This window comes from Trichoderma atroviride, chromosome 2, assembly GCF_020647795.1.
Source record: "Trichoderma atroviride chromosome 2, complete sequence".
Lineage (NCBI taxonomy): Eukaryota > Fungi > Ascomycota > Sordariomycetes > Hypocreales > Hypocreaceae > Trichoderma > Trichoderma atroviride.
The window spans coordinates 4,854,322-4,878,911 of NC_089401.1; the positions used below are offsets into that span (position 1 = coordinate 4,854,322).

The 24,590-nt window shown below is 46.7% G+C and overlaps 11 protein-coding genes and 1 non-coding gene across 12 annotated transcripts; 6 read left to right on the forward strand and 6 right to left on the reverse strand.

Moving 5' to 3' along the window:
- The first annotated feature begins 491 nt into the window (after window positions 1-491).
- On the forward strand, window positions 492-1,341 carry TrAtP1_004401 (uncharacterized protein). The gene is made up of 2 exons (XM_014083940.2): window positions 492-953; window positions 1,007-1,341. The coding sequence occupies exons 1-2, from the start codon at window positions 605-607 to the stop codon at window positions 1,123-1,125; spliced, it is 468 nt and encodes a 155-aa protein (XP_013939415.1). The 5' UTR covers window positions 492-604; the 3' UTR covers window positions 1,126-1,341.
- Window positions 1,342-2,120: 779 nt separating this feature from the next.
- Window positions 2,121-3,954, reverse strand: TrAtP1_004402 (uncharacterized protein). The gene is made up of 2 exons (XM_014083941.2): window positions 3,425-3,954; window positions 2,121-3,371 (listed from the first exon to the last, which is right to left on the reverse strand). Exons 1-2 carry the CDS (start codon window positions 3,719-3,721, stop codon window positions 2,442-2,444), a joined length of 1,227 nt encoding a protein of 408 aa, XP_013939416.2. The 5' UTR covers window positions 3,722-3,954; the 3' UTR covers window positions 2,121-2,441.
- A 99-nt stretch (window positions 3,955-4,053) lies between these two features.
- TrAtP1_004403 (uncharacterized protein) lies at window positions 4,054-5,101 on the reverse strand. The gene is made up of 2 exons (XM_066112281.1): window positions 5,043-5,101; window positions 4,054-4,991 (listed from the first exon to the last, which is right to left on the reverse strand). The coding sequence occupies exons 1-2, from the start codon at window positions 5,077-5,079 to the stop codon at window positions 4,672-4,674; spliced, it is 357 nt and encodes a 118-aa protein (XP_065968364.1). The 5' UTR covers window positions 5,080-5,101; the 3' UTR covers window positions 4,054-4,671.
- Window positions 5,102-6,064: 963 nt separating this feature from the next.
- On the reverse strand, window positions 6,065-7,661 carry TrAtP1_004404 (uncharacterized protein; the record flags this gene model as incomplete). The annotated part of the gene is made up of 1 exon (XM_014083313.2): window positions 6,065-7,661. Exon 1 carries the CDS (start codon window positions 7,607-7,609, stop codon window positions 6,065-6,067), a length of 1,545 nt encoding a protein of 514 aa, XP_013938788.2. The 5' UTR covers window positions 7,610-7,661.
- Window positions 7,662-7,929: 268 nt separating this feature from the next.
- On the forward strand, window positions 7,930-9,048 carry TrAtP1_004405 (uncharacterized protein). Its single transcript, XM_014083942.2, has 2 exons — window positions 7,930-8,350; window positions 8,407-9,048. The coding sequence occupies exons 1-2, from the start codon at window positions 7,958-7,960 to the stop codon at window positions 9,031-9,033; spliced, it is 1,020 nt and encodes a 339-aa protein (XP_013939417.2). The 5' UTR covers window positions 7,930-7,957; the 3' UTR covers window positions 9,034-9,048.
- Window positions 9,049-9,435: 387 nt separating this feature from the next.
- Window positions 9,436-10,811, forward strand: TrAtP1_004406 (uncharacterized protein). Its single transcript, XM_066112282.1, has one exon. It carries the CDS (start codon window positions 9,521-9,523, stop codon window positions 10,688-10,690), a length of 1,170 nt encoding a protein of 389 aa, XP_065968365.1. The 5' UTR covers window positions 9,436-9,520; the 3' UTR covers window positions 10,691-10,811.
- A 269-nt stretch (window positions 10,812-11,080) lies between these two features.
- Window positions 11,081-11,443, forward strand: TrAtP1_004407 (uncharacterized protein; the record flags this gene model as incomplete). Its single annotated transcript, XM_066112283.1, has 2 exons — window positions 11,081-11,174; window positions 11,304-11,443. 2 exons carry the CDS (start codon window positions 11,081-11,083, stop codon window positions 11,441-11,443), a joined length of 234 nt encoding a protein of 77 aa, XP_065968366.1.
- Window positions 11,444-11,682: 239 nt separating this feature from the next.
- On the reverse strand, window positions 11,683-13,436 carry TrAtP1_004408 (uncharacterized protein; the record flags this gene model as incomplete). Its single annotated transcript, XM_014083320.2, has 2 exons — window positions 11,683-13,113; window positions 13,167-13,436. The coding sequence occupies 2 exons, from the start codon at window positions 13,434-13,436 to the stop codon at window positions 11,683-11,685; spliced, it is 1,701 nt and encodes a 566-aa protein (XP_013938795.2).
- Window positions 13,437-14,735: 1,299 nt separating this feature from the next.
- TrAtP1_004409 lies at window positions 14,736-14,831 on the forward strand. The gene has a single exon. It is a non-coding gene; the product is annotated as a tRNA-Lys (tRNA).
- Window positions 14,832-16,585: 1,754 nt separating this feature from the next.
- On the reverse strand, window positions 16,586-17,389 carry TrAtP1_004410 (uncharacterized protein; the record flags this gene model as incomplete). The annotated part of the gene is made up of 1 exon (XM_014083944.2): window positions 16,586-17,389. One exon carries the CDS (start codon window positions 17,387-17,389, stop codon window positions 16,586-16,588), a length of 804 nt encoding a protein of 267 aa, XP_013939419.2.
- Window positions 17,390-18,753: 1,364 nt separating this feature from the next.
- On the reverse strand, window positions 18,754-21,163 carry TrAtP1_004411 (uncharacterized protein). The gene is made up of 2 exons (XM_014083945.2): window positions 20,035-21,163; window positions 18,754-19,979 (listed from the first exon to the last, which is right to left on the reverse strand). The coding sequence occupies exons 1-2, from the start codon at window positions 20,297-20,299 to the stop codon at window positions 18,943-18,945; spliced, it is 1,302 nt and encodes a 433-aa protein (XP_013939420.2). The 5' UTR covers window positions 20,300-21,163; the 3' UTR covers window positions 18,754-18,942.
- Window positions 21,150-23,939, forward strand: TrAtP1_004412 (uncharacterized protein). Its single transcript, XM_014083401.2, has one exon. The coding sequence runs from the start codon at window positions 21,555-21,557 to the stop codon at window positions 23,811-23,813; it is 2,259 nt and encodes a 752-aa protein (XP_013938876.2). The 5' UTR covers window positions 21,150-21,554; the 3' UTR covers window positions 23,814-23,939.
- Window positions 23,940-24,590: the final 651 nt, after the last annotated feature.

Below are 24,590 nucleotides of genomic sequence, written 5' to 3' on the forward strand. Positions count from 1 at the left end.
ACAGCTGCATCATCACAGCTGAAAACAATTGATGCGTCATTAATGCTTTCTTGAGGTTGAGATAAAATGCTTAGAGCGGAGAGAATACATCATGTCTCCGAACTTACGTTGGTGACATTTTTGTAGTCAACAAGCATGGTACTTAATCCTATATGGGATACATATTTTCAAAAGGATACGACACATATAACAGAACCTATCCTGTTCTAGTGTAGTGTAATAATAACATTTATCACTGAAAATAAAAACTCTATACACTTTATCTTGAAACAAATCATGATTTATCATTTGATCTGCCATTGTTCTTATCAATGGTATGCCGTAATATCATCTGTTGCTAGTAATATGGTACGCTTGCACTGCCACTTATGACAGGTCATAGACATTTCCTATTATGAATCCAAGTGTACAAGTTTGACAAGGTGCATCTAACAAACTCGTTGACTGTAACATATGTTTGAATGAATGACAACTTATTTAATGAGGATTCCGCCTCTCTGAACCAAGCTCTTTTTCTTTATCACTCTTCATCAGCAAGCACACACTCAAACTACAACATCCTCCCTTTTTATATAAATTCCCAAGCACATTAGCTATACTTACAATGGCTCCCAGCGCTCAAGAGATTCGAAATCTTCTCGAGGTTCACATCGCCCAAGATCTTGCTGAAAAGGCAGGGAACTCGGGAAAGCTTCAGCAGCCCGGACATATAACTAACCACTTCCACGACAATGTTGAATTCCACATCAACGGCCATGAATTCCCACACGCTACCCAATTGAAGGGTGCTGAAACTATCAAGGGGGAGATAGTTGATGGTGGTCTTTCTGATATTCCCAACGTCATCGATTACTCCAAGCCTCACGATTGTCAAATCCTACAAGTGATTGGTGGCGGCCCAGAGAGTGACTGGGCTGCCGCTGTGATTAAGGCTACGGCAACGACTATCACAGGTCTGTTTCTCATTAAGCATTGACCCAAGCTCAAAGTGCTAAACAGTAATTAGGCAAGCCATTCAACCACGAATCAGTCATGACTTTCCAATTCGATAACAGCGGCAAGATCATTCACCTAAAGAACTATGCCGACACCCTCCACGTTCACAATATCCTCCAGGACATCTGATATCAGCCCTGATGTCTCAGAAGAAAGGCTTGTGAGAGAGATCAATCGTTATACCAGATAAGGAATCCCATATATTCCGGTAGTATATGTGGAAACTATCATCATGGCCCCCCCCTCATTGCAGCCCACTTTCTCCATTTCATCGTTCAAGTGCTGAAATAGCACTTACATCCGCACTCGTTAGTTTATCCTAGTCAATCAAGCTTGTTATATGAATTGTTATTGTTATGTCGCCGTTATCATTCGCGTAGACTGATTATTTTTTTGATGCTGAGGCTGCCCCTCGTGGTAAACCACAAGCCCTCAGAGCCATGTATTCTCAGACTATGCTCGTATTCACGTATGAAAGACAGTGGAAGTCACAGCGAATTGTGTACTATTTACGCCTAGTAGCTTCCGAATAAGCTTCCAATCGTAGTCGTGTCGCTTTTCTTAAATCTCTGTAGATAGCGCAAAGGAAAATGCCTCCGCTTTAGTAGGTCAAGCCCGATCCCCGGGTGCCAATTTGAACTAGCCACCTCGATTCTAATTAATAATTAGTCTATGATGTTTATGAGTGTGGCCCGCAGTTGTGCCTCTGCTGGTAAAATCGTCGTCTTCATTCTAGTCTCCCAATGACTCGAACTTGTTGCTTAAACGACGAACGATCCATCAGCAAGCTCAACGCCAAAGTCGCGTGGGATCGCAATCCAACGTGCCAATCAATTGAAGATCAAAACCGGCCATGATAACTCCTAAGCTAAAGAGAAAGGACCATCCAATGGCCCGGTGATAGAGACGGAAAACCTCTTTGTGAGTCATATTGTGTTCAATTGCACGAGCATCTTGGGCTTGCTTGGCTATGGCTACATCGCTCAAGTCTACATCATGGTTGACTTTTTCGGTTTGATCAATGCGAATTTCTTCTCCTCAACTATGAACTTCTAGTTTTAAATACAATAATCACATTGCGATGCTTTGAGAACACTTGCGCTGTTGTGTTTGCAAATGCTGGGGGGGCCTTCGCACACGTTTGTTGGACCATGGCAGGTCGCTTTGCCACTTGTAGGCGCTTTCGATGGGATTGGGGACAGCTCGGAGAGCTTGTTTATTGCTGAGACTGATACGGAAATTTTAAAGCAGGCGGAGCTTAAATACAAAGTGCGAGAAGACATGGCAGAAAAGGACTGGCATTATTAGGATATGGAATATGACAATGGAAGCTTGGAATGCATATATCCAAGTACTCCAAGTAAACAATCTAGTGGTTCATATAATATACGAACGCTGACATTCTAAATGTTTTATTGTCTAGATTATGAGTTTGTAACTTCCATTCAACGTAATGCAGCAGCATAAATTTGCAAGTCGGTATCAGCCCGTAGCTTTGTAGCTGACGCGGCCGCAATGAAGAAAATAAACCCAGGTTTGATAGCAAGCTCTTTTCCATCGCCTAGAATAGCACCCTCTCCAAAAATCGCAATAGCCAGAGTCGGGCCCTTATGATTCCAAACTAAATCCTCCTTTCCAGCAGGCATGTCGACACGAACTACATCGAATTCGCTAATGGGCGGTTGATACACCGTTGTATACCCATCTTTTCCTGCCTTTGCCGGCAACTTCAGATTGTCTGCCTGGGTACTCGAGTCGATTTTAAGGGTCTCGGAAAAGAGATCAGCACTATCGCGGTCGGCAACAGGACAAAGACCACTGGCAAGCATGTTGTTTGAACGAGCCATGCACTCCACAATGTCTCCCGACAAATAGCAATGAATACCATCAGCTGGGATAAACATTGCTTCGCCAGGCTCTAGTATAAAGAATTTCATGCATAGAATTGCAATCAACAGCCCTGGGTCCGTAGCAGAATATTGAGATTGCAAGCGCTGAAGCAACTCAAAAGTTTGGCTTGGATAGCCAAGTTTCTGAATGTCTTCTAAAGATTGTTGCTTCAGCTCCTCTTCAATCTTCTGGATAGTTTGTTCATCGGCCTTCAATAATTCACGGACAACGTTTCGTAGAGTTTCTTCGTTCCAAAGATTTGTCCCTTCTGGAACGAAGCGCCGTAGACTCGGTATATTGAACATGGGGGATATTTGGTTCAAGTCTCTCCAGCCAGCAAACAGTTCGAATTGTGACAGAGCCACCGCGATCTCTGGCTTGTGGTTGGTGTCTGAGAACTTTTCGGGGTCTTTCTCGTGAAGTTTGGCTGCAAGTGATTTGTTTGGGTGAATTTGTAATGGCAGAGCTTTGCCTATTGAAAGGATCTATAATGTATATATTAGACTATTATTCTTATCGAGACACAAGCCCAGCTTACCTTTGGTAGAAACGGGAGATTTTTTCCAAACTTCTCCACTGAGTATGAGCCAAGCAACTTTTCCTCGTTGGATTTCAAGAGGTCGGCAAGCGGTTGACCTGTTTCCAGATCTCTCGCAGGAAAGTCTGGGTAGTCGCCAAACCACATCTCGGAGTAATAATCGTCATCATTTATGGTGAAGTTGGTTCCAGGTGTATTTTTGCAGAGTTCGGCAGCGAGCGACTGGTGACCTTTCTTTCCCCATGGATAGTTGTTGCAGGTTCCGCTTAACTGGAACAGCCGTGAAACGCTTGCCATGATGTTGTCGTTTTATTTCTCTTTAGCCAGGTGTGAAATGGTCGTGCTCAAAGTAATAGTTAATGACAGCTGTTTGGGAAAAGCAGCAGCGAAAGCTTCATAGATAAAGTCCTCGTATATAAGATCTCAGTTCTTCCCCGACTGACTCGGGAGATACCGTGGCAACAAAAGCATACGATAGCGAGATCGCGCCGCTATTAACTGGATCTATGCTAATACATATCATGATGACCTCACCACTGGGTCCTTGCTGACAGAGGCGGGACCACTATTTAAGCAGCAGCAACCTTCTGGACAAATAACATCTACTCAGTTTGCAATTCATTGTGATAAAATATTTCATAGGCAATGGTTATGGTCTTAAAGATAAGTGGTTGACGTCAGTAAAACCCTCATTGTCATTAATTAGAGCTTGGTTTTCTCATTCCAATAAAGATAGCGAGGATACTGTTAAAGATAACGATTGTTTACCCGGTTGGGCAAATATTTACAAATTATGTGGAGAATAATATATCAAGAAGTAACATCGGCCTACTACATTGAACTCTCAAGTACTTGTTGGTTTTGGGTTGTTAAGACCTTTTCTACCCAGAATCTTTTAGGGTAGACCAGCCAGATAGCTCAGATCTCAGGCCACCGATAATTAGGCCAGCGCACTAGGGTAATAGAAGACACTTTTCTCTCGAGAATGACAGACAGAAATACCTCATTATCACGAATAAGGCAAATCTCCCAATTTGTGAAGGTTCCTGTTCAGCCATTCACCACAACTCCTCCATTGCAGTGTATAGTCTGCCCGCTGATACAAGAGCTGTCCATTGAGGCGAGAAAGACAACACAGCTCGCTATTTCACTGGGCTGGGCTGGTCGACCCATGGGACTGGTAAATTCTTTTTGGGCCTTTTCGTTCATTGTTGCCGGAATTAAGGGAGTCCACACTACGATTCTTGTCAGCACGTCGCAAACAGCTCTTGGCATATATGCTTACCTGGCCCTGGGGCGACAGCATTAACTCGAATGCCCTTTGAGATGTATTGGTTGCTCAATCCTCTTGTGAAGGAAATGATCCCTCCTTTAGTGGAGGTGTAATCCAACAAGTCTGGCCGGCCGATGTATGCATTTATTGAAGCATTGTTAATAATAACAGCGCCGCGCTTCATATGCTTGATTGAGTATTTGGCCATGAAAAAATATGAGTGCATGTTGATGTTGAAAGTATGAATCCACTGTTCGTCTGGCAAGTCGAGTATATTTTCAACCATCATTTGATCTGCAAAGTATAGTCAGCGCTTGCGTCTTTCATTTAAATAAAATAGCTTACAGGCCGCATTGTTAAAAAGAATGTCGATTCCACCCATCTTTTCCAAGGCGAAATTGACTGCATCCTGGCAATTCTCTTTTTTTGGCAAGATCCGTGGCGAACAGATGGCAGCTTCTCCCAAGAGCCTCAACTTGCTTCTTTGTATCTTGCGCGTCTTGTTCTTCTTCAGGAAGATACACAATCGTCACTACGGCACCTTCCTTCGCGAACAGCACTGCAGTAGCTGCTCCTATGCCACTGTCTCCGCCAGTAATGAGTGCTCTTTTGCCTGCGAGCTTATTTGCTGCCCTGTAAGTTTCGGTTTTTCCATCTGCATCCGGCAGCTCGTCGCGAACGGGCTTGGGATCGGGCATATCTTTGTCCATGCCTGGAAATTCCTGCTTAGAAACAGGGATATTTCTCTCTTTCACATGCTTCTATTAGAAAATTGGTTCCAACGTGTTGAAAGACTATCATACCGTCTTTGAATTGCGATGTCATAGTGGGCGAACGTGCTGATCAGATTTCGGATAGTACTTGATTCCACCTGAAACGATAAAAAGATGAAACGGTAAAAGAAAATGGCTGCAATAAGATACGACCATTTGCTATAACAGAATAATCACTTAAACTCATGATCTTTCCGTCAAGCTAATCGTGACACGCATAATAAGATGAATGATGTGTACGTTTCGTCATGGTGGACCCGATTTTGTATGAGGTCAACGATACAGTTTGAAGTAGCCAAAGGCAATCTATGATACGTGCACTTCAATGTTCACAGCTTGGCAATGACGCGACTTTACCGATAAAGCCGTTGTTATATCGCGAAGTAATTGCAGAGTAGCCCAAGTTGTAAGCAAGTGTCTCTCAGTGTGTGGCGTCATTTGTAATGCAGAGTATATATGACAACTGAGCTTGGCATCGGCTTCTTCCGGTCTACAATCTATCTTCACATGCAAATCTAGGCACTGGTCTGGGCAAAAAAATTTGAAATTCTAGTTTCTGCATCAAGCATAACTATCAATTGCCGTGTAAAGCTTCTAAGCTGGCTTCCACTCGAAATGATGCGGGCCTTTCGCTACCGGACCGGGATCTTCGCCTGGCACACCCGGCTTATTGTATGAGTGCGCCCCAAAATAATCCATTTGCGCCTCCATAAACTTTGTGGGCAGCATTTTGCCTGTGGTATACTTGACGTACTCAAGCGTGGCAGTAAGTGCGGGCAAGTAATGGTCGGCTGCAATTCCTCGAGACACAATTTCCTTCAGTGCCGAGTAGCTGCACTGCAACTCCCGCCCGACGGAGCTATCCAGCTTGATGTTTGTGAGTGTCTTGTTCTCTTTCAGAAGTGGCTCAAGCAAATCGGCGATGAATTCTGATTGAATGATGCACCCTGCTCGCCAAATACGAACGCACTCAGACAGATTGATGTTCCAGCCTTCGTCACTGGATGCCCGGGCGATTAGTTCCAGTCCTTGGTAGTAGGAGGCCAAGAAGGCACAGTAGACGGCTTTGCGGAGGTCTTCAATTATCTGGCCTCTATCCTTGATGTCTTGAATAGGCTTCGGTTCGGGAACAGAGAACGTGTCGGCGATCCGCAACCTTTCTTCACGATTTCCCGAGGCCACGCGGAGATAAAATCCCGCCGCGAGTGTCGGGCAAGATACATGCCTCGTTGCCGATTCCATAATTGACCATGTGGGCGTACCTTCTGAACCATCGTCATCCTGTACGACTTTGTCGAGGACTTCGTCAAGAACGTGGCCGCCCTCCTGTCCCGCTGGTTTGCCATCCGTCGGTTTTCTCGTCTTGCAAATCTCGGAAGCAATTCTGACGAGGAAATTTGTATGCAATTCGCCATGTTCGTTCCATTGCGCAAATATCTCACCAATTTGATCGTAGTCAAGCCCCAATCCGCTATTCAGAAACGCCCAAGCCTCGCAGAGAGCTGAGAGCATACCAACTTCGATACCGTTGTGGACCATCTTGACAAAGTGTCCTGAGCCGCCTGGTCCGATAGTTGATACGCATGGAGCGCCGGATTTCGGATCCTTTGCTGCATATAGTTCAAGAAGCGGCATGACTTCCTTCAGTGCAGCAGCATTTCCTCCAGGGGACATACTTGGCCCATGTCGAGCTGACTGATAACCGCCAGAAACTCCCATTCCGATCCAATCTACGCCAATATCTGAACACTCTTTTTGTCTCCTCTCGGTGTTCCGATAATGCTCGTTGCCGCCGTCCAAGATTATATCGCCCTTGCGCAGCTCTGGCTTGATTTTCTCCAGAACTTCATCAGCTGGCGCGCCATGCGTAATGGAAAACAGGAACACTTTTCGGCCACCATTTTGGCCCAAACTGGCTGTAAATTTTGATATATCATGATATCCAGTAATAGTCCCAGTCAGACCCTCGGCTTGGTCAACTTGCTTCATAAAGTTGTCGACATTCGCGCTCTTGGCATCCCAAATAGACACGTCAAGGCCGAGCTCGGAAAAGGCGAATCCCATCATAGAGCCCATATTCCCTGCACCAACAATGCCAATTTGCTTGAATTTCATGATAATATCTGTTTGAGCGCCCATGGTTGCTGCTCGGTCAAAAATAGGCAAGGCTTAAGCCAAGTAATAAAGCCACAGCGGCAAAACTAATCTATAAACACCAGAAAACAAAACAGTACGATTGTAGAACGACGCTCAATTGAACTCATATAGTTATGGGGATTGCCACCCGAAAGCTGCATACTTCAATAACAACTGGGCTGCGTTGATCGAATGACGCAATTGTGGTGACAGCGCTGCAAGCATCAGCATGACGTTATACATCTTTTAAATGACAATAGCATTTAACTATCTTAAGGTGTTCTATTAGAAATACAATTTTGATCAGAATACGAGTTCACTTTCTTCTAGAAAAAGTTGTATATTGTCGCGATGGGCATCGAATATCAAGGTCACAGTGTCCCTACTTCTTTCGCGTCTTGCAGCGTCCCTCCTTACTTTGACGCGAAACTTCCTCAAAAGTTGGACGCTATTCGCAATGCTGGATTTGATGGAATAGAAATGTCTATGCCAGATATAGTGGCATACGGCTGCGATATCGAGGGAAAAGAAATTGAAGAAGATGATTACGATACTCTTTCAGACGTAGCTAGGAAGATTCGAATCCTCACCGATCAACTTGGCCTTGTTATTCTCATGCTGCAACCATTTTCAAGATTTGAGGGGTGGAATAAAGATACACATGCAAGAGAGAGAGAGGAAGCATTTACGCGCGCCAAAGGATGGATAAGAATCATGGAGGCTTTAGGCACCGATATGCTACAAGTATGTGCACCTCAGAGACAAATTATCAGGATACAACGATGACTAACTATCTCTAGGTTGGCTCATCAGATGCTCCGGATATATCATCCTCCTTTGACGACCATGCTGCGGATCTGCAGCAGTTGGCCGACCTACTAGCGGAGAAAGGCTTCCGACTTGCTTATGAGAACTGGTGTTGGGCAACCTATGCCTCAACTTGGAAAGACGTCTGGGAGATATCACGCAAAGCCGATCGCCAAAACATTGGCCTTTGTCTGGACACCTTCCAATCAGCCGGTGGAGAATATGGTAATCCGTCTACAAAGTCAGGCTATATTGAAGATGTTAGCCTGGCTGAGCTTGGCGACCGTTGGCAAAAAAGTCTGAGGGAACTGGAACAGACTGTCCCTGGAGATAAAATTTTCTTACTTCAGATTTCAGACGCCTACAGAACGGAGCCACCTCTGCGTAACACGAAGGAGAGAGCGAGATCGGTATGGAGTCATGATTATCGTCCACTACCCTTTGATGGAGGGTATCTGCCGATTCAAGGCTTTCTAGATTCTGTACTGCGAACAGGCTTCAGAGGCTGGCTTTCTGTTGAAGTATTTGACTCGAAGCCCAAGGAGAAAACGTCCATGGAGGAATATCTGAAAGCGGCCATGCAGTCCTTGACTCGCATGCTTGGTAGTGCAATGCAGTGAGTTTATAGACCGAGGAACATATTCTTTAAAACATGTTTGCCACAAGAGAACTATCTGCATGTCATCTACAGGGTGCAGGCTAGGAATGTCGTTTGGGTGTTAAGCTTTGATAGTACTCTTGATGCTCTGTTACACGCTGCTACAGAGTCATGCAAGTGACTACCATGGGACAACCCAGCCAACGCAACACATTTGACTGACAATTCGATCGTCGGCTAAGAGATTCCTTGCACGAAAATTATCTGAGGAAAACAATTGATTGTATTTTTCTTGGTGTTTTATTAGCATAGCTTGAAACTGAATGTCATGCGTGTAATGACGTCAATTTGCGTTTAGCCGTATCTCTACCATATAACCTTTCCTGCTATTGTTTTCTCTTGGCTTACTCCAACAGCCGACCTACGCCAAGTGCGCGGTGTGCGTAACGGTGAACACGCAACTCACAGCGGATGTTATTTACCCATACGAGATAATTGATACACTCAAGATGCGAACTCGGACTCGCAACATCTGTACTGCTGTTGCTCGTGCCGTGGGCGAGGTTCCAGAGGCAGAGCCGTTGGAAAATGACATATCAAGCGGAGGTCAGGCTGTCCACTGTTTGGCCACCCTCTTTTTCTGTTTAACGAGCATTGTCCCGCCCATATTCAACTTCGACTATTCACGATACCGCTCTTCCGATTTCCTCACATTGAGGCATGAAGTCTGGGCGATTAAAGAACGCGATTATTCGACTTCCTTTTACCAGATTATGCCAGATGGCTCACGGTCACAACGGAGCCGTGATTGGGAGGCGGAACTTATTCCGGTTGGAGATCTAGGATATAGCGGCTCGACGTTTCTTATGACTCGCAACGGGAAATATATCGTCAAGTCACTAGATCGCCGATTCGAATACCGCTTCTTCATGCACGAACTATTTCGTCCTTATGTGGACCATATGACGGCTTATCCTGGCAGCCTTCTAGTCCGCGTCACGGATATGCTCTATGTTCCAGGATCAAACTTGAACAGGCTTCTGGGTCTCTCGGCAACACACCTTGTTATCATGGAGAATTTGTTACACGGAAAAGAGAAAGACGAAAATGAGAATGCTAGGGCTCAATGGAGTACCTATGATCTAAAGCCAGACAATTATTTCTTCCCGGAGCGCGATATCGCCGGCGGTAGTTTGTCATCTGAGAATGTGAAAAACAAGCTGGTTGATCAAATGCCCAGCCGATTACGAGTCTCAGCGCAAATGAAGGATCAGCTTTTCACCATATTGAACGCAGATACAGAATTCCTTGCGAACTCGAATGTGGTTGACTATTCTCTGTTTCTGGTTCGGCTTCCTGGTCCTGGGCAACATCCAAAATCTCAGTCTAGTACGAAGTTTCCTCCAAGCGATGATACACAACTAGCTGCTAAGAGGAATGATACAGAGACTTGGAGAAATGGAGTGCCATCCATTGACGGTAAATGGATATATCGTATCGTTATTATAGATTTCTTCTGGGCCAGACACATGTTGCAGCCGAGGATACTGTCGGGGCTTGTCAAAACATTCAACATCTATGCCAAAAAAGGTCCAATGAGTATTACAGCGGACCCGATTGAGTACAGGAGGCGTTTCATTGATATGGTTCACAAGTTGATGTCAGGAAGCGATGCTTAGAAGAATTTGTTAATGGCATTGTCGGCTCTGAGTTGCATTTTACGATGCAATTTTGAGAACATTGATACAAAATTGCTTGATACATGTCGTAGCGGCGTTTCATTGGGCATGGCTACGTTCCTATCATTATAACAACGGATCAATCCGCGATAGAACGTATCCCATGCCTCACCGCTGCCTCGTCAGTCTCAAAGCACCACAGACGCGCACGGTCAGTGATGTACCTACATGTACCTACATGTAAGTAGATGCCATGGCCCATGTTGAGCCTTTATAAAAACCACGTAATGGCGTTTGCACGGATGCTTGAGAATTTCGCTTCAATGCCGTTTGCCTCATCATCAAATCGCCTTCTCAATTTCCTCTTCATACCCCTCCCAATACGTAAAAATGGCGATCCAATTCTGTGGCCCATGCGGAAATACTCTCGATATCTCGCCGAATTCAACAGTCCAGTGCGACTGCTGTGGTTCTATGAACAAGAGTAAGCTTACTGCCTTCATCCTAGATCGATCTACGCGGAGTATTGACTACATCTAACTGAACGTGTGTCCCAGACAAATTCTTAGCAGGCATATCAACTACTTCATCAACTAACAATTTCCCTTCTGAGCTTCGCCGGAAACGACAAACGACGCAGCAATTACCGAGTTTGGCTTCCGTGGATACTTGGCCTACGACCAGGGAAACATGCCCAAAATGTGGCGCGAAGGAAGTCCGATACACGACCCTACAATTAAGAAGCGCCGATGAAGGAACTACTTTATTCTATTACTGTTCGGACTGCTCAGAGAGGTATGCACATGAGCTCTTTTGAATTGCAGCCACTTACAAGAAGAGTAATAGGTGGAACGAGGGCAACTAAGCGGCAATCGAACCAAAACGCGAGGTGGAACGCACCGCGACCAGACAGTATCATCGTGAAAAGTAACTAGTTAGATAGCGGATAGAATTTAAGCCTATCAAATTTCCAGACTTCATCATCTTGTCATCTAAGCATTATCTTGAGATAATAACTCGCTTACATACTCAGCAATGACAAGCATCTTCTCTTCAGTATAGCTCCTCCCGACAATCTGTAAGCCAACATGCGCTCCATCATATAATTCTGCGTCGTAATATTCAACAGTAGCTCGGTCGAGCTCATTCAAAGGAGTATAACCCGGATCGTACTTGTCAATGTTCTGATCCGCCAGAGTGACAGGCACATTGACACTGGTGTAGTTCAATACATTAACAAATGCACTGTAACCGTAATATTTATACTTTTGAGGTCTTGCCGCCGCATAAGGTGCAACTGGACAAATAAAACCGTCGACTGGTCGACCCGTGCCAGTCACCTCAATAGTAGAGTTCCAGTAATCCATGTATTCGGTTTGTAAACGACGTCTCTCAATGTTGTTTGCTGCAATTTGAGTGCCGTTAAATTGCTCCGTTGGAGAGGTTCCAAATAGTCGTTGTATCTGTGGATGAATCTTTTCTCCCGAGAGAGCCAAAGCGTCATGAACATCTTTTCCCCCATCATAGCGCCATGAATTGACTATGGCAGCCATCATTGCCTGATGAGAGTTGGCTGGTGGCGTCCATTCAACGACTTTATGCCCAGCCTTTATGAGAGCCGCTGTGAGTATGGAGATGGCGCGAGCGACAGGAGGCTGAGGATTCACAACTCCATCAGTTTTCAAGACTCCGAATACAAGTGGCCCTTTCGAGGTCACCTTTGTGAGTTCTTTGGTCTCTGCTTCTAGTGTGTCGCGCCATGGCATGTCAACAACCCGAGGATCGTACAACCATGGCTGCTGGGATAATATTGCTTGAACGAGCAGCTTAGCTCCCGCCGCCGTTGTGGCCATTGTCCCAACAGAAGACAAAATGCTGTTCTGGCCATCCATAGAGGTTGCTATTCCCCTGTAAGGCAATCGGTCCCACGTTGGCTTGATACCATATGTCCCACTAAATGCGGCCGGCATTCTGACTGAGCCGGCGATGTCTGTCCCAAGTCCACCCGGTGAACCTTTCAAACGGATTAGGGCGCCTTCGCCACCAGAACTGCCTCCTGAGCAAAGGAATCGATTCTTTGGATTCCATGTGTACTCGATAATGTTATTGAAAGTCTCGCCAGACATCAGAGTTTGGGGGCAGCTGGTCTTGCAGTAGAAAACAGCCCCAAGGTTGCGAAGCTCTCTGACTATTTCGCTCTCAAATGTTCCTTTTCTTGGATCGTCTCTGTTTCCTTCGAACGTGTCAATCCAGCCGACATAGCCCATGGTCGTCTCGGCTCCTTTGACATGAAGTTGATCTTTTAGAGAAATGGGTACGCCGTGAAGCAGTCCAATTGTCTTCTTGTGCTTAGCAAAGTAAGCATCGAGGGCTTTGGCCGATTCGATAGCGGCGTCAAAAAAGAATTCGTGCACACAATTCACCTAGTATTCTTTAGTATGTCTAGTTATTGTAGTTCTTGATGAAGCAACCATACCAGTTGGTGGGCAATTGATGCTCGATGGCAAAACGCCTCAGTCACCTCAAGAGAAGTCCAGTTTCCTGCTGCGATTTGTTTCGCAAGACCTCCAATGTCGGTTTCTGTAATCTCACTTTCCTTGCTGTTGAGAAACTGGCGTATATATCCATCTGTAACATCTTTCTGTTCCTCGGCAGAAGGAATTTTATCAAGGCGCCATTTCTGCGGAATAGAGTCAAGAATTGCTTGACGCTTTGCTTCCGCTATTTTCTCCCAGTCTAGGGCCATTGTGCCGATACAGAGAAGAAGTCCAAGCCGATTGTATAAGGGGAACTTGTGTAGTCTTGTTTGCAACAGCCAGGTAACACATACCATAGCCAATGGGCAGCTTTATTTATACGTATTCAAATGGACACATACTTCTTCGTGTTGATTGCCTATTCTTTGTTACACATCCTTGTTTAATTGATTTCCAAGCTTGATATTAGGTTCATTGTGTGATTATTTCTATTTGTAATCCAGGACGCGAAACTGTCAATCTGAAGCCGGAGACTTTTGACACATCCATATTTTAGTTCTTCGCGCCTTCTAATGGCGTATAAGTCTCTCGTTGTAAACTAAAAGTCCTAAAGTAAGAAGATATAACTACTTTTTTTTAAATTACTGATCATGACATTCATTTACTAATCGCGCTATTTGTTTACTGATCATGCTCGATGGAGCCCACTTCTTCTGAAAGAGTCCTACTTTACACGTATGGTTCTGAAAGATTTGTGCTTATAATTAATAGGTAATATGCTTATCACAATGGAGTGATAATATTTATTTATAGTCTCGTTTATAAGGCAGTTACAATTGCTGCTCTGTTTACCCATGGCTGATATAACCAAGTACCTAGCCTAGGTTCTGACTAAAACTACCTACGCAATACGTATCCATAGAATCGGTATGCAAATTTACATAGACTGCGTATTTTGAACATTTGAAGTAAATGAACATCATTTGAATTTATTTCATGTACTGTGGAGGTCTTTGGCAGCAGTTATGGCGTTTAAGTACAGCCACATTACTGAGCAAGAGGCAAGGTTGGTCGTCGACCATGCAGGCATCCGCATAGCGGTATGAGCTGGCGTTTGCATTTCTGAAATATCCGAAGAGAGTCAAAGAAGCACCAACTTTAGGATTTAAAGAATATACAACTATGAAATTCACTGCTTTGCAGCTTATAAAAGGTTAAAAGTTAATGTTAATTGAGAAAATGATTGAGAAAATGATTGAGAAAATATAGTACCCATCATGGGAAGCTTACTTATTTAAATGAGGGTGCATGATTTGACATATCAAGACAGCATTCGTGTATCAAAGAAACATCTGATTAATAAAGCAAGATTCCGCATTACAAGTTCTGGAAAGGCATTGCTATTAACAACGTTTACTAATGTGTCTTTCAAGCGCAAGCCATCGATCTATATCGGTGGCGTGTACTCAATAGTCAAAGATCCATATGTAAGAGTAATTCACTACTTCACAACTAGAAGCCTCGAGCTCAGTTTGGTGATCATTGATTGGCTGTACGTCACATGATTTGCCCGGCTAGCTCAATCGGTAGAGCGTGAGACTCTTATGAGGTACACGTTCTGTATTACAATCTCAAGGTTGCGGGTTCGACCCCCGCGTTGGGCTTTTCCTATAACATCACCAACACTGAGAGTTGGCTTCATTTTTTGCATGTTTACCAATTTGATCATCCATACTTATTTTTTTGTTTAATTCTTTATTTGATAAAGAAGAGCCCAATGAATTGCCATCAATATACTCACTTACCTATCAGTGACAGTAGGTAGATTTCACCCACTTTCCGACACTAATGCGCTTGTTTTTTATGGAAGAAGAGCAAGTGTTTGTTGAGATAATTTGTAGCTAAAAGCCCAAACACCGGGCTTGGATGTTGGTTCTATACGTTAGATACTGCAGGCATGCTTGTTTAATTTGCCGAGTGGCAATTCCCACTCCTGAAGGCCATTCATTATACGTAATAGAGCATCACTGAGGTACAAACAGCAACTTCATCTCTTGCCTGGTAACTTTCTTAATGCAAACTGCATTTGACATGATACGGCCGTATAGAGCTTGTTTTATGCTTTCTATACATGCCCCTGTATGCTCATCTATCTAGTGAATTACAGATACGCGTACCATCTTTCACAGAGCTTTTACCCTGAGCAACAACTCTACAACCCTGAAGTACGGATGACTCCTGCGAATACATATTGATTGGATTGGCATAAAGTTCAGTTAGCTTGATCGGATCGAGCCGATCGATATCACTGGATCACTTCAGGAAGCTACCAAGCAATGGAGATACTTGTAACAGCTTCTTCACAGTAGTTGTGCTGAGATAGGGTAGATGTTAAGTAATAATTATGAGTGCGTTTATGCTTGGCTATTAGCCATCGTCCCACGTTAATATGAAATAATTAACATTCACGACAAGTTGCCTCACATGGGTATCGTCGCATGTTAGATGACTATGCCGGGTCATCAGTACGTCTAGCAGTGCCAACGATACACTAGACTTTCCTCATGGCTCAAAGTCCTATTGGTACATGGCTCAATTCAAGATACATCAAATCAGTTACTTTACACACAAACTCAAACTCCTCAAACAAGTGTATGCCACTTTTCACCAATTTGCCACCTCAATATTCACAAAGCGCTCATTCGTGATCGCCAGACAGCAACAGTCCAGCCGACGATACACCTCTTGGCTTTGGCGAAAAGCATGACGGTGCTTTTTTCGAAAGTAGGAGAGGCCTCCAGGACGTGCGCAGTGAGGGGACAGTCTGCTGAAGACACTGAGAAAGGTAAACTCGACGCTCCGAAACTTTAAGCAGAGGAGGAATCAAGTCGCAGATCGTAGGCACTACAAGTTCAGTAGTACTAAAGTTATCAGTTCTATTAGTATAGTCTTCAGCTTCAACAATAAGTCTAACTTACAGCATCAACTTTGCAGGTATCGTCGATGTTGATTGTGCCCTGAAGCGTTTTCGCAATCCACATATGGTATATACACCTCTCTTCCTCTGAGCTCGAGTCTCTCAAATTATTTCCCAACCTGAGTTGAAGCTTCACATTCCTTGGTAAAGGCAACCGCGTGGTGCGTACTATGCTAAAAGCTTTTTCTTATAACATAAAAATTTTATATTCTCATAGGCAAACAAAGCTATTCTTGAAATATTTGCTTCAAGCCACAAGTATGCAACTAGGAATGATTCAACACTTGCAAGATTTGATGCATGTAAATGTATAGCTTGCGCTTCAATGTGTGTTGCCGCCAAAGTCCCCAACGCCAGTATTTCCCATAATTATATAATTACCCATGTCTATTCCCCCAATTCCAGGGGAATGGAAAGAACAAAATATCTCTCTGGATACTTTCAGCCCTTCATCTCGTTTTCGCCCCCTCCTAGCAGCGACACGCACAAGACCGACGCTATCGCAGCCACGCTGCCCAGAATCATCATCTGCAGTCCTTCCCAGAGACAGTGCATCCAACTGCTAGATGCATTTCCGCTCCTCAACAACCAGCTCTTACCTGCGCCAAAAGACATCAACGCCACCAGGCACGCTGCGATGCTCCATCGGAGACCAAGGCCGACAGTCGCAGCGAAAAAGTACGGCAGTAGAGGAATGGCGCCGCCGATGATGTAGCCTAGCGAGATGGAAATACCGGAAGCAACTGGAGAAATGGGCAGTTGATCGCTGTTATATGAGCTCTCGCCGGCGGAGAGCTCAGATCGCGCAAACTGTAATTGGCGGGCTGTATCGTATAAGCCCTGACGCTCTTTGATGGTCGACATGATATCCGCAACCATCCAACCCGGCAGAGCGAGAGGTTCCAAATGCTGCCTCACAAGCACTTCTTGCGCATCTTTATTCTTTTCATCCATGCCATCCATCCCAGCATCCTGACGCAGCATGCCCTTGAGCTCTTCCTCGTCGCCATCCCGGTCTTTCGCCTGATCCGAAGGCAATTCGTCTTTCGCAGAAAGGTAGCCGCCAATGCCCATGCTGATGCTTCCCGCACAGAGTTCAGCCAGACCGGCGTAGATGACGGTGTCGGTGCGGCCAAGGGAGCTGAGGCCCGCGGTCAGGGCAAAGGGCACTGTTAAGCCATCTGAGAAGCCGAGGGTGAAGTCTGAGAGGAATCGGATGAGGAGAGGGCTTCTTGATTTCGACATGATGATCGCTGTGGGTTGTCGGGATAGGCGGAGAGGTGATGGAGGTGACGAGCTGTGGGATAGCTGCTCAATGGACAAGAGGATGGAAAAGCGAGATGGGGGGTAGAGAATAGGCGTGGAAGGTGAATCAGCGCATCAGCCAAGAAGCTATCGATAGCAGTTTGAGACAAGATGGAGGTAGCACAATCGAATATTGAATTCCTCAGTAGACTTCACGTCAATTCCCGTAGAACTTTCTCTTGATTTTGGTGGTGGTAAGAAGTATGTAGTAGCACGAGCTTGAGAATAGTCACTTGGCCGGCGCACAAGATGTCCAACTAGATCAGTTGAGCATGCGGTCCGGCACCAAATATCCTGAGTCAACACCCTTGCGTCTGCACGCATGTTACATCGCCTTAACAAATAGTAGTACTATCTGCATCCCGGGACAGACATTCCAGCTGCGCAGCCCGCTCACGCATCCCCATCTCTGCGTCCTATCCTCCTCGCCACCAATCCAAGTCAGGACACCGATGGGGCCATTGTCACCTCAAAGGGAAAAGAATCCGCTCTGTATTCATCAACAGGAAGAACAAAAAGGTCCCTTCGGCACACTTCTCCTGCCGACCAGCCGCGAAAAGGCTGATCCAGGCACTCACTTGGACGGGGTGGCTGCTCCAAGCAGATGCTCAATCCCGACCCACGTGCACCTCCAAAAGACCCTGTGCTTAACAACGCATGAACGCTGATTCGGAGGAAGCGCGGAGAAAGACAGGCAGACGGGCTGCACAAGACTGGGGCAACGGGACCTTTCTTGGAGAGGCAGGGATCCTTGGTTATGGACGTGGGGTGGCGCCGCCGCCAACATCAACGTGCGTCTCTAGCGGGGATCCCGATGGATTTGCTCTTCCTTTCTCTTGTTTACATATTTATTCCCGAATTTGAGGTGGTCTGTCTATTCGGTCTATGAAGGTAGTTTCAATTTATGCTTTGTACAGTTGTTCAACGACGAAGGAAGACTTTTGAAAAGGAAATGAAGAAGCAGAAAGCAATTTACATAAGCCCCAAATTCATAACCATACTAATAAGAGAAAAGAGGGGAACCCAGCACGATGGATACAGCGACGGATGATAGATGGGATTTCTTTTCTCGTTGGTGGCTAGAAAATTGGAGAGCTGCCCGACTAGGAAGCTGGGGACTTTTGAAGTGCCGGAGGTGGCGCCGTGCACAAGCCGATGTAAATCAGTCAGTCTAAGCCGCGCCGATAAGGGAGCAGGTCGCCATGACCGCTCTTTGCTTTATTTTCCTTGCCCTCGGTCGACGAGGTTGATCATTCAATATGAAAAGAGAGGCATGTATAGTGCACGCAGACATCATGGACTTTGCTACAGATAGTAGGTAGCTGCCAATTGGCGCGTAATTTTTTTATGTTTTGTGTGTTCTGCTAGTGACTGCCAAGCTATCAAGCCGTATCATTCACTCTTACTCCAACTTCAACAACCGCATAAATACAAAGCTAAAATAAGTAACATTATATATCTTTCAAAGGACTTGGTTCACAAAAGAGCAACACTTAGTCGCTGGTAGAAACCGGAGTGTAACCCTTGGGAGGGTTGAGGCCGTCGGAGACCTCAATGGTATCGGCGTAGTAGGAGGCAAGCGTGGTTTTCTCCCAAGTCTTCTTGATAGAAGGGAGAATGGTGCGGCCGGAGAAGCTGTGGTCGAGCTTCAGGTTGGGGGCTGGGTACTCGTGGTTGCCACCATCCTCATTGAAGATTCCGGCATATGAGACATTCCAGAAGTAGCTGTCGGCCGCTTCAGTGGATGGCCACTTGCGAAGACGGTCGCCAGTCTTCTGAGCGACCCAATCGAAGACATTGGCACCAACATCCCAGCGACCCAGAGTGTGGAGGTTCCAGTTGGCCTCGACGGTAGCAATCTCGGAGTAGTGGTTGTAAAAGTTGTTGTCAGTAGTGCCAACAAGGTGCTTGGGGACAGCGCCACCGAGCAAGATGCCAAGAATGTTATTGCGAGTAGTGTAGGTCTCACTCTCGTCCCAGGTAAGAAGCACCAGGGTGTTTTGCATGAAGTTTTTGTTGTTGAGAAGGGGCTCGAGGAAAGTGCGGCACCATTTGCCAGCGACGGCGACTGTGCTGTCGTGTCCGTCAGAGGTCATGTTGGGAGTGATAAACATCCATTGAGGCAGCTTGTTCTCCTTGAGGTCCTTGTGGAACATGGACCTGCCAGTGTCGATGAGAGACAGGTTCTTGATTTGAGACAGGCGCTGCTCATAGTGGGTTACGCTGTTGGCGAGAATAGCAGGGTTGTGTTTGCGAACGTAGTCGTTGGCACCGTTCTTGGTGTTGACGTAGTTGAAACCCTCGTAGCCAGAGTAGGGCATGTCTTCCTCGTAATGGCCCCAAGAGATGCCACGATCCTCGAGAAGGTCGATGACAGTCGACACATTGAAGTCGGTGGCGTACAAGTCATCGTTCTGCATGCCAAAGTAGTCGCCAGCAACGGAGGAGAGGTAGTTGGGCTGCGATGGGTGAGTGACGCCAAAGTAGTTTGTCAACTTGATGCCCTTCTTGGAGAAGAAAGTGAAGTTGGCTATGGATCTGTCAGCGTTGCCCTCAGACGTATCTTGTCGCAGCATTCAGCTTACGGTCACCATCGGCCTTGTCAAAGTCCTGATTCTCAAAGTAGACGACCACGAAGCGGTCAAAGGCCTTGCCCTTGACGTGGCTGGTCGGGCTGCTGGTCTTGGCCGTGGCAGCGGCAGCGGCAACAGCAGCAGTGCCGGTGGCGGTATAGACCGACTCCCAGGCAGTGGTGGTCTTGACGGGCTTGGACGGCGCGCAAGGCTCCTTGACGACGCCGGCAGAAGCCAAGCTGGCAGCGGCCAGCAGAGAGACAACCGTGGACAGCATATTGAAAATCTCTTCCTCAGTCACGATCCTGGTGGGCTTTGCTAGGGAGGATGGAGAAAGGAAGGACGCCGCAGATGGGGCAGGGCAGTCGGGTTTAATAGAGCCTCGTTCCGAGACAGTCGATGCAATGTTACGCAAAGTATCGATTTTCGTTCGCTCCCTTTGCAGTCCCGCTCTTTTCCCAACACACCTGGCAGCGTTTTGTGGCCGGTGGAAGGTCCTTCTCCACGAACCCTGTCGACATGTGCTCGATGCTGGCAATGCTATCCACCCATACCAGGCAGGCTGGACGCCGAGTGTAGTCTAGGCTGTGCTTGGTAAATGGCCTCCGCTCATTTGTTGACCGAGGCGACATATTTCGTGTTGGCTGAAAAAACACGCGTCTTCAAAAGAACCCTGCGTCCAAGTTCACGGTGGCTTGTCAAACTTACACGGATCGACGTAGTGCATCGCTCCGTCCTCGCACCCAGTACGAGAACGGCAGCCAAGAGCTCGGAGCCCACATCACTAAGAGGCATCAGACTTAGTCGTATCTTGTTGCTCCTAGCAGCTTACTATGGAGCAAAGCCGCAGCGCCCAACGCCGGGAGCTTGCGCTGCAGGTCCGCCACAGAATCGCTTCTTGTCTAGTCGGCCGTCCCGACACGTGGGGGATACAAAGCCGTCGAGAGGCGCATCTCGAGGTGGCCGGCGTTGTCGATTCAACCGCAATTGAGAGCATCGTGTGCCGCCTCATCCGCTGAGGCTTCAGGTTCTGCTCAGCTGTCTTGCCCTGCATTCCAGGCCTCCAATCGGCGAATCTGAGCCGAGACGCTGCTGTCCAGCATTCGCCGCGTTCCAGACGCTGTAACCGGCTCAAGGTTCTTACAGAAGCTCTGGAAGCTGTTGATCTCCAGCGGACCCTGCCGCGCCAATCGCTTCAACGCCCGCTGACACGCCTTTCCCGGACGCCTAAACGTTGTTCCCTCCGCACTCTGCTGTCACATGTGGACTGCCACTTCCATCTGGCCTCTTTGCATGCTGGTCCGGCCAACTTCACTTCATATTTCAGCTACGCCGCTTTCGATACCGGAGCTGTCATCAACCGGTCTTTCTTCCCGGGAGTGGTTCGTTATCAGCCCCAGCCCTGCTCCAGTTGCTCGGCTTGGCCCGGTTGGTCGGCACACCGTCAGGTCGGATTGCCTACTTCCTGCAGCGCTGTCTATAGCTGCATTTCCCTGTCTTCTCATAGGACAATTATGCCGGGCTGAAGAGCTATGAACTCGGCTCGTCTTGGTGAAAGCGACAGCATTGACAGTGCCCGAACTCGGAGCTTGCCGTACCATGACAATATTGGCCCTGGCAGCTCGCCATCCTCGAGAGTGTCCACGGTGAGTGCAATGGACGCTGCCGGAGTGCGTCAACAGCGAGACTCGACTGATGCTCCGGACGAAGAGGCGTATCAGGAGCTCAGTGAGCATGAGCCATTCATTCGTCTCTCGCATGGCTCAACGCCTCTCCGTCAGTCTCGACCACGCCCGCCGTCTGTATGGAAGCTGGGCCTCTGCTTCTTCATTGCTACCATCTCTGTCCTGGCACTATCCATCGTTCCCTTTAGCCTTCAGGCACTTTCCAAGGAATCGTCTTCGGACACCCATGAGTTGGGAGAGCCTCCCATTGGGGATGAGACTGATCACAATGAGGTCGATGCCGAGCCTGGTTCCGAACATGCGTCAGAAGATTCAGATGGAAGCAATCCCAAGCTGATTGTCATTCAGCATGAGGAAGAAATATCAAGTATGCCAACACTGAGAGATGCTTCGCAGTACGTCTTATCGAATTCTTGGGACTTCGACGCTGCCCCTGTTGTTAGAGAATACCATTGGACGATTGTAGACGGACGCTTGAACCCTGATGGCGTCTTTCGGCCAATGATACTCGTCAACAACCAGTTCCCCGGGCCACTGGTCGAGTGTAACGATGGCGACACCATTCGTGTCATTGTTGACAACAAAGCTATTAATGCTACCTCAATGCACTTCCACGGACTCTTTCAGAATGGCACCAATTCTATGGATGGTGCCGTTGGCATTACTCAATGCCCTATTGCTCCCAACTCAAGCTTCACTTACGAATTCCAAGTTCAAAACCAGTCAGGCACTTATTGGTACCATGCTCATCATAGTGCTCAGGCTTCAGATGGCCTAGTTGGACCTGTCGTTGTTCACTCCAAGGACGAGAGAACCACTCTGCAGAAGCTGGAATATGCTTCTGATAGGATTGTCATGGTTCAAGATCACTATCATAACCTTACTTCGGAGATATTGATGGACTATCTCAAACCAGATATGGAGAATAATGAGCCTGTTCCCGACAACGGTCTCATCAATGGTCGCGGTATGCGTGATTGCAAGGACTTTGAAGGCTGGGACTGTGACGCCAGTAATGCCACAGCTCCCGTCTTTGACCTTGCTGCCGGTCAAAGACACCGTCTACGCATTATCAACGTTGGAGCCTTTGCCGAGTTTCAAATTCAGTGGGATGAACATCCCTTTTATGTTACCGAAGTCGACGGCACCGATGTATTTCCTGAGCCTTTTCATCGTCTTAACATCCTCCCAGCACAGCGTTATAGCATTGTCCTGGAAACCAATGTCACCACTGCCGATGCTTTTTGGATGAGGGCCCGCATGGTAACTCACTGTTTCACCACCAAAAACCGTCGCCTACAGTCCGAGACCCGAGCTGTGATCCGCTACACCTCTCCCGAAACTAAAGCACTAGACAAAGATCCAAACAGCAAGGATTGGCCCGACGCCATTGAAGTCCAATGTCGCGATTTAAACGTTTCCGCTCTACATCCTGTCATTTCAATGAACCCGCCACCCGCAGACAAATACATGCGCTTCGACGCCAGCTTCATGATTGGAGACTGGCGCCTCTCACGTGGATTCTTTAACCAATCCACCTGGCATCTCAATATGACTCATCCCTCACTCCATCGTTTTCTCGACGCACCTGCAAATGCGACTTCCCTTGGCTCCCCCATCGCTGTCAATAACCTCGCCTACGACTACAAAAAGGAGCTTGTCATCCAAACCGAGGGCATTCGCACCATTGACTTTGCCATCAACAATTTCGACGACGGTAATCACCCATTCCATCTCCACGGCCACAAATTCTTCGTCCTTGTCCAAGGCCGCGGCGGGTATCCCCCCTCAGAGGAAGATCTTCCGGCTTTTCTCCAGCAGCACGACCTGGAGAACAATCCCCTCCGACGCGATACCGTCACGGTAGAGGGATATAGTTGGGCTGTCATTCGCATCGTTCTCGACAATCCCGGCATGTGGGCCTTTCATTGTCACAACATGTGGCACGCTGAATCGGGCATGGTGATGCAGCTGCTGGTAAGGAGTGACGTCGTCAGGGGATGGTCTGTCAAGGAGCAAGAGAGGGCTATGTGTGGCCTTGAGGGCGTCACTACAGGAATGAGACCGGATGATAGCATCTGGTTTGGCAATTTTGGTGAAAAGTAATGACTATCCAACGTCATCACATTTAAGCCGAAGAAAACATATAAAGGATTATAGGAAAGAAAAGGGAAGATACCACTGATTGATAGAATATGCTGAATATGAGATGAGATGGATATATATGTGTGTATATATAATGTACCTAATCTATATGTAAGCCTACCTAATAGTTCCAAATTACTATATTAAACACTAAGAAAATAAAACAAAAGAAACGCATGAAAGAAAAAGACACTTTGAAAGGAAATTTTGTTTGCTCGCTGATATTGTGTGAGCAGTATTCTTTTTTTTTTTTTTTTCAATTTGAAGTCAGAAGCAAAGTTTCTGATTGCAGCCCGTGTATATAGGACCGCCCATTCTATAAACCTACCCCCTTCCCCAAACCATAATCCCATTCCAGGACCATTGTGCTCAAAAACAAAAAACGAACCCCTTCCCTTTCTAATTTGACAGAAAAAGAAAAATGTCTATCTTCGTTTCATTCTTCACCTTTGCTCTCCGTGCCTTGCTCGCCCAGCCAAACAGCTGCCCCAAAAAGGGGACCGAAAGGTCAGCCGCAGGTCCTATAGCATCGTTTCCTCTTGCAGGCCGAGAGATCCTCCTCTACTCTTCTTCATCGCCGGCCCTGCTCCACTTTGTATGTAAAAAGGGACACGAGGCGCCGCAAAGAGAGCAATATGCAACAGCCAAATGGACAACATAGTATGGCAGTGTGAATCGCCTTGACTTTGCCCACGCTGTATAGTGTGACATTGGAACAAAAGAACCGCCGACAAAAGA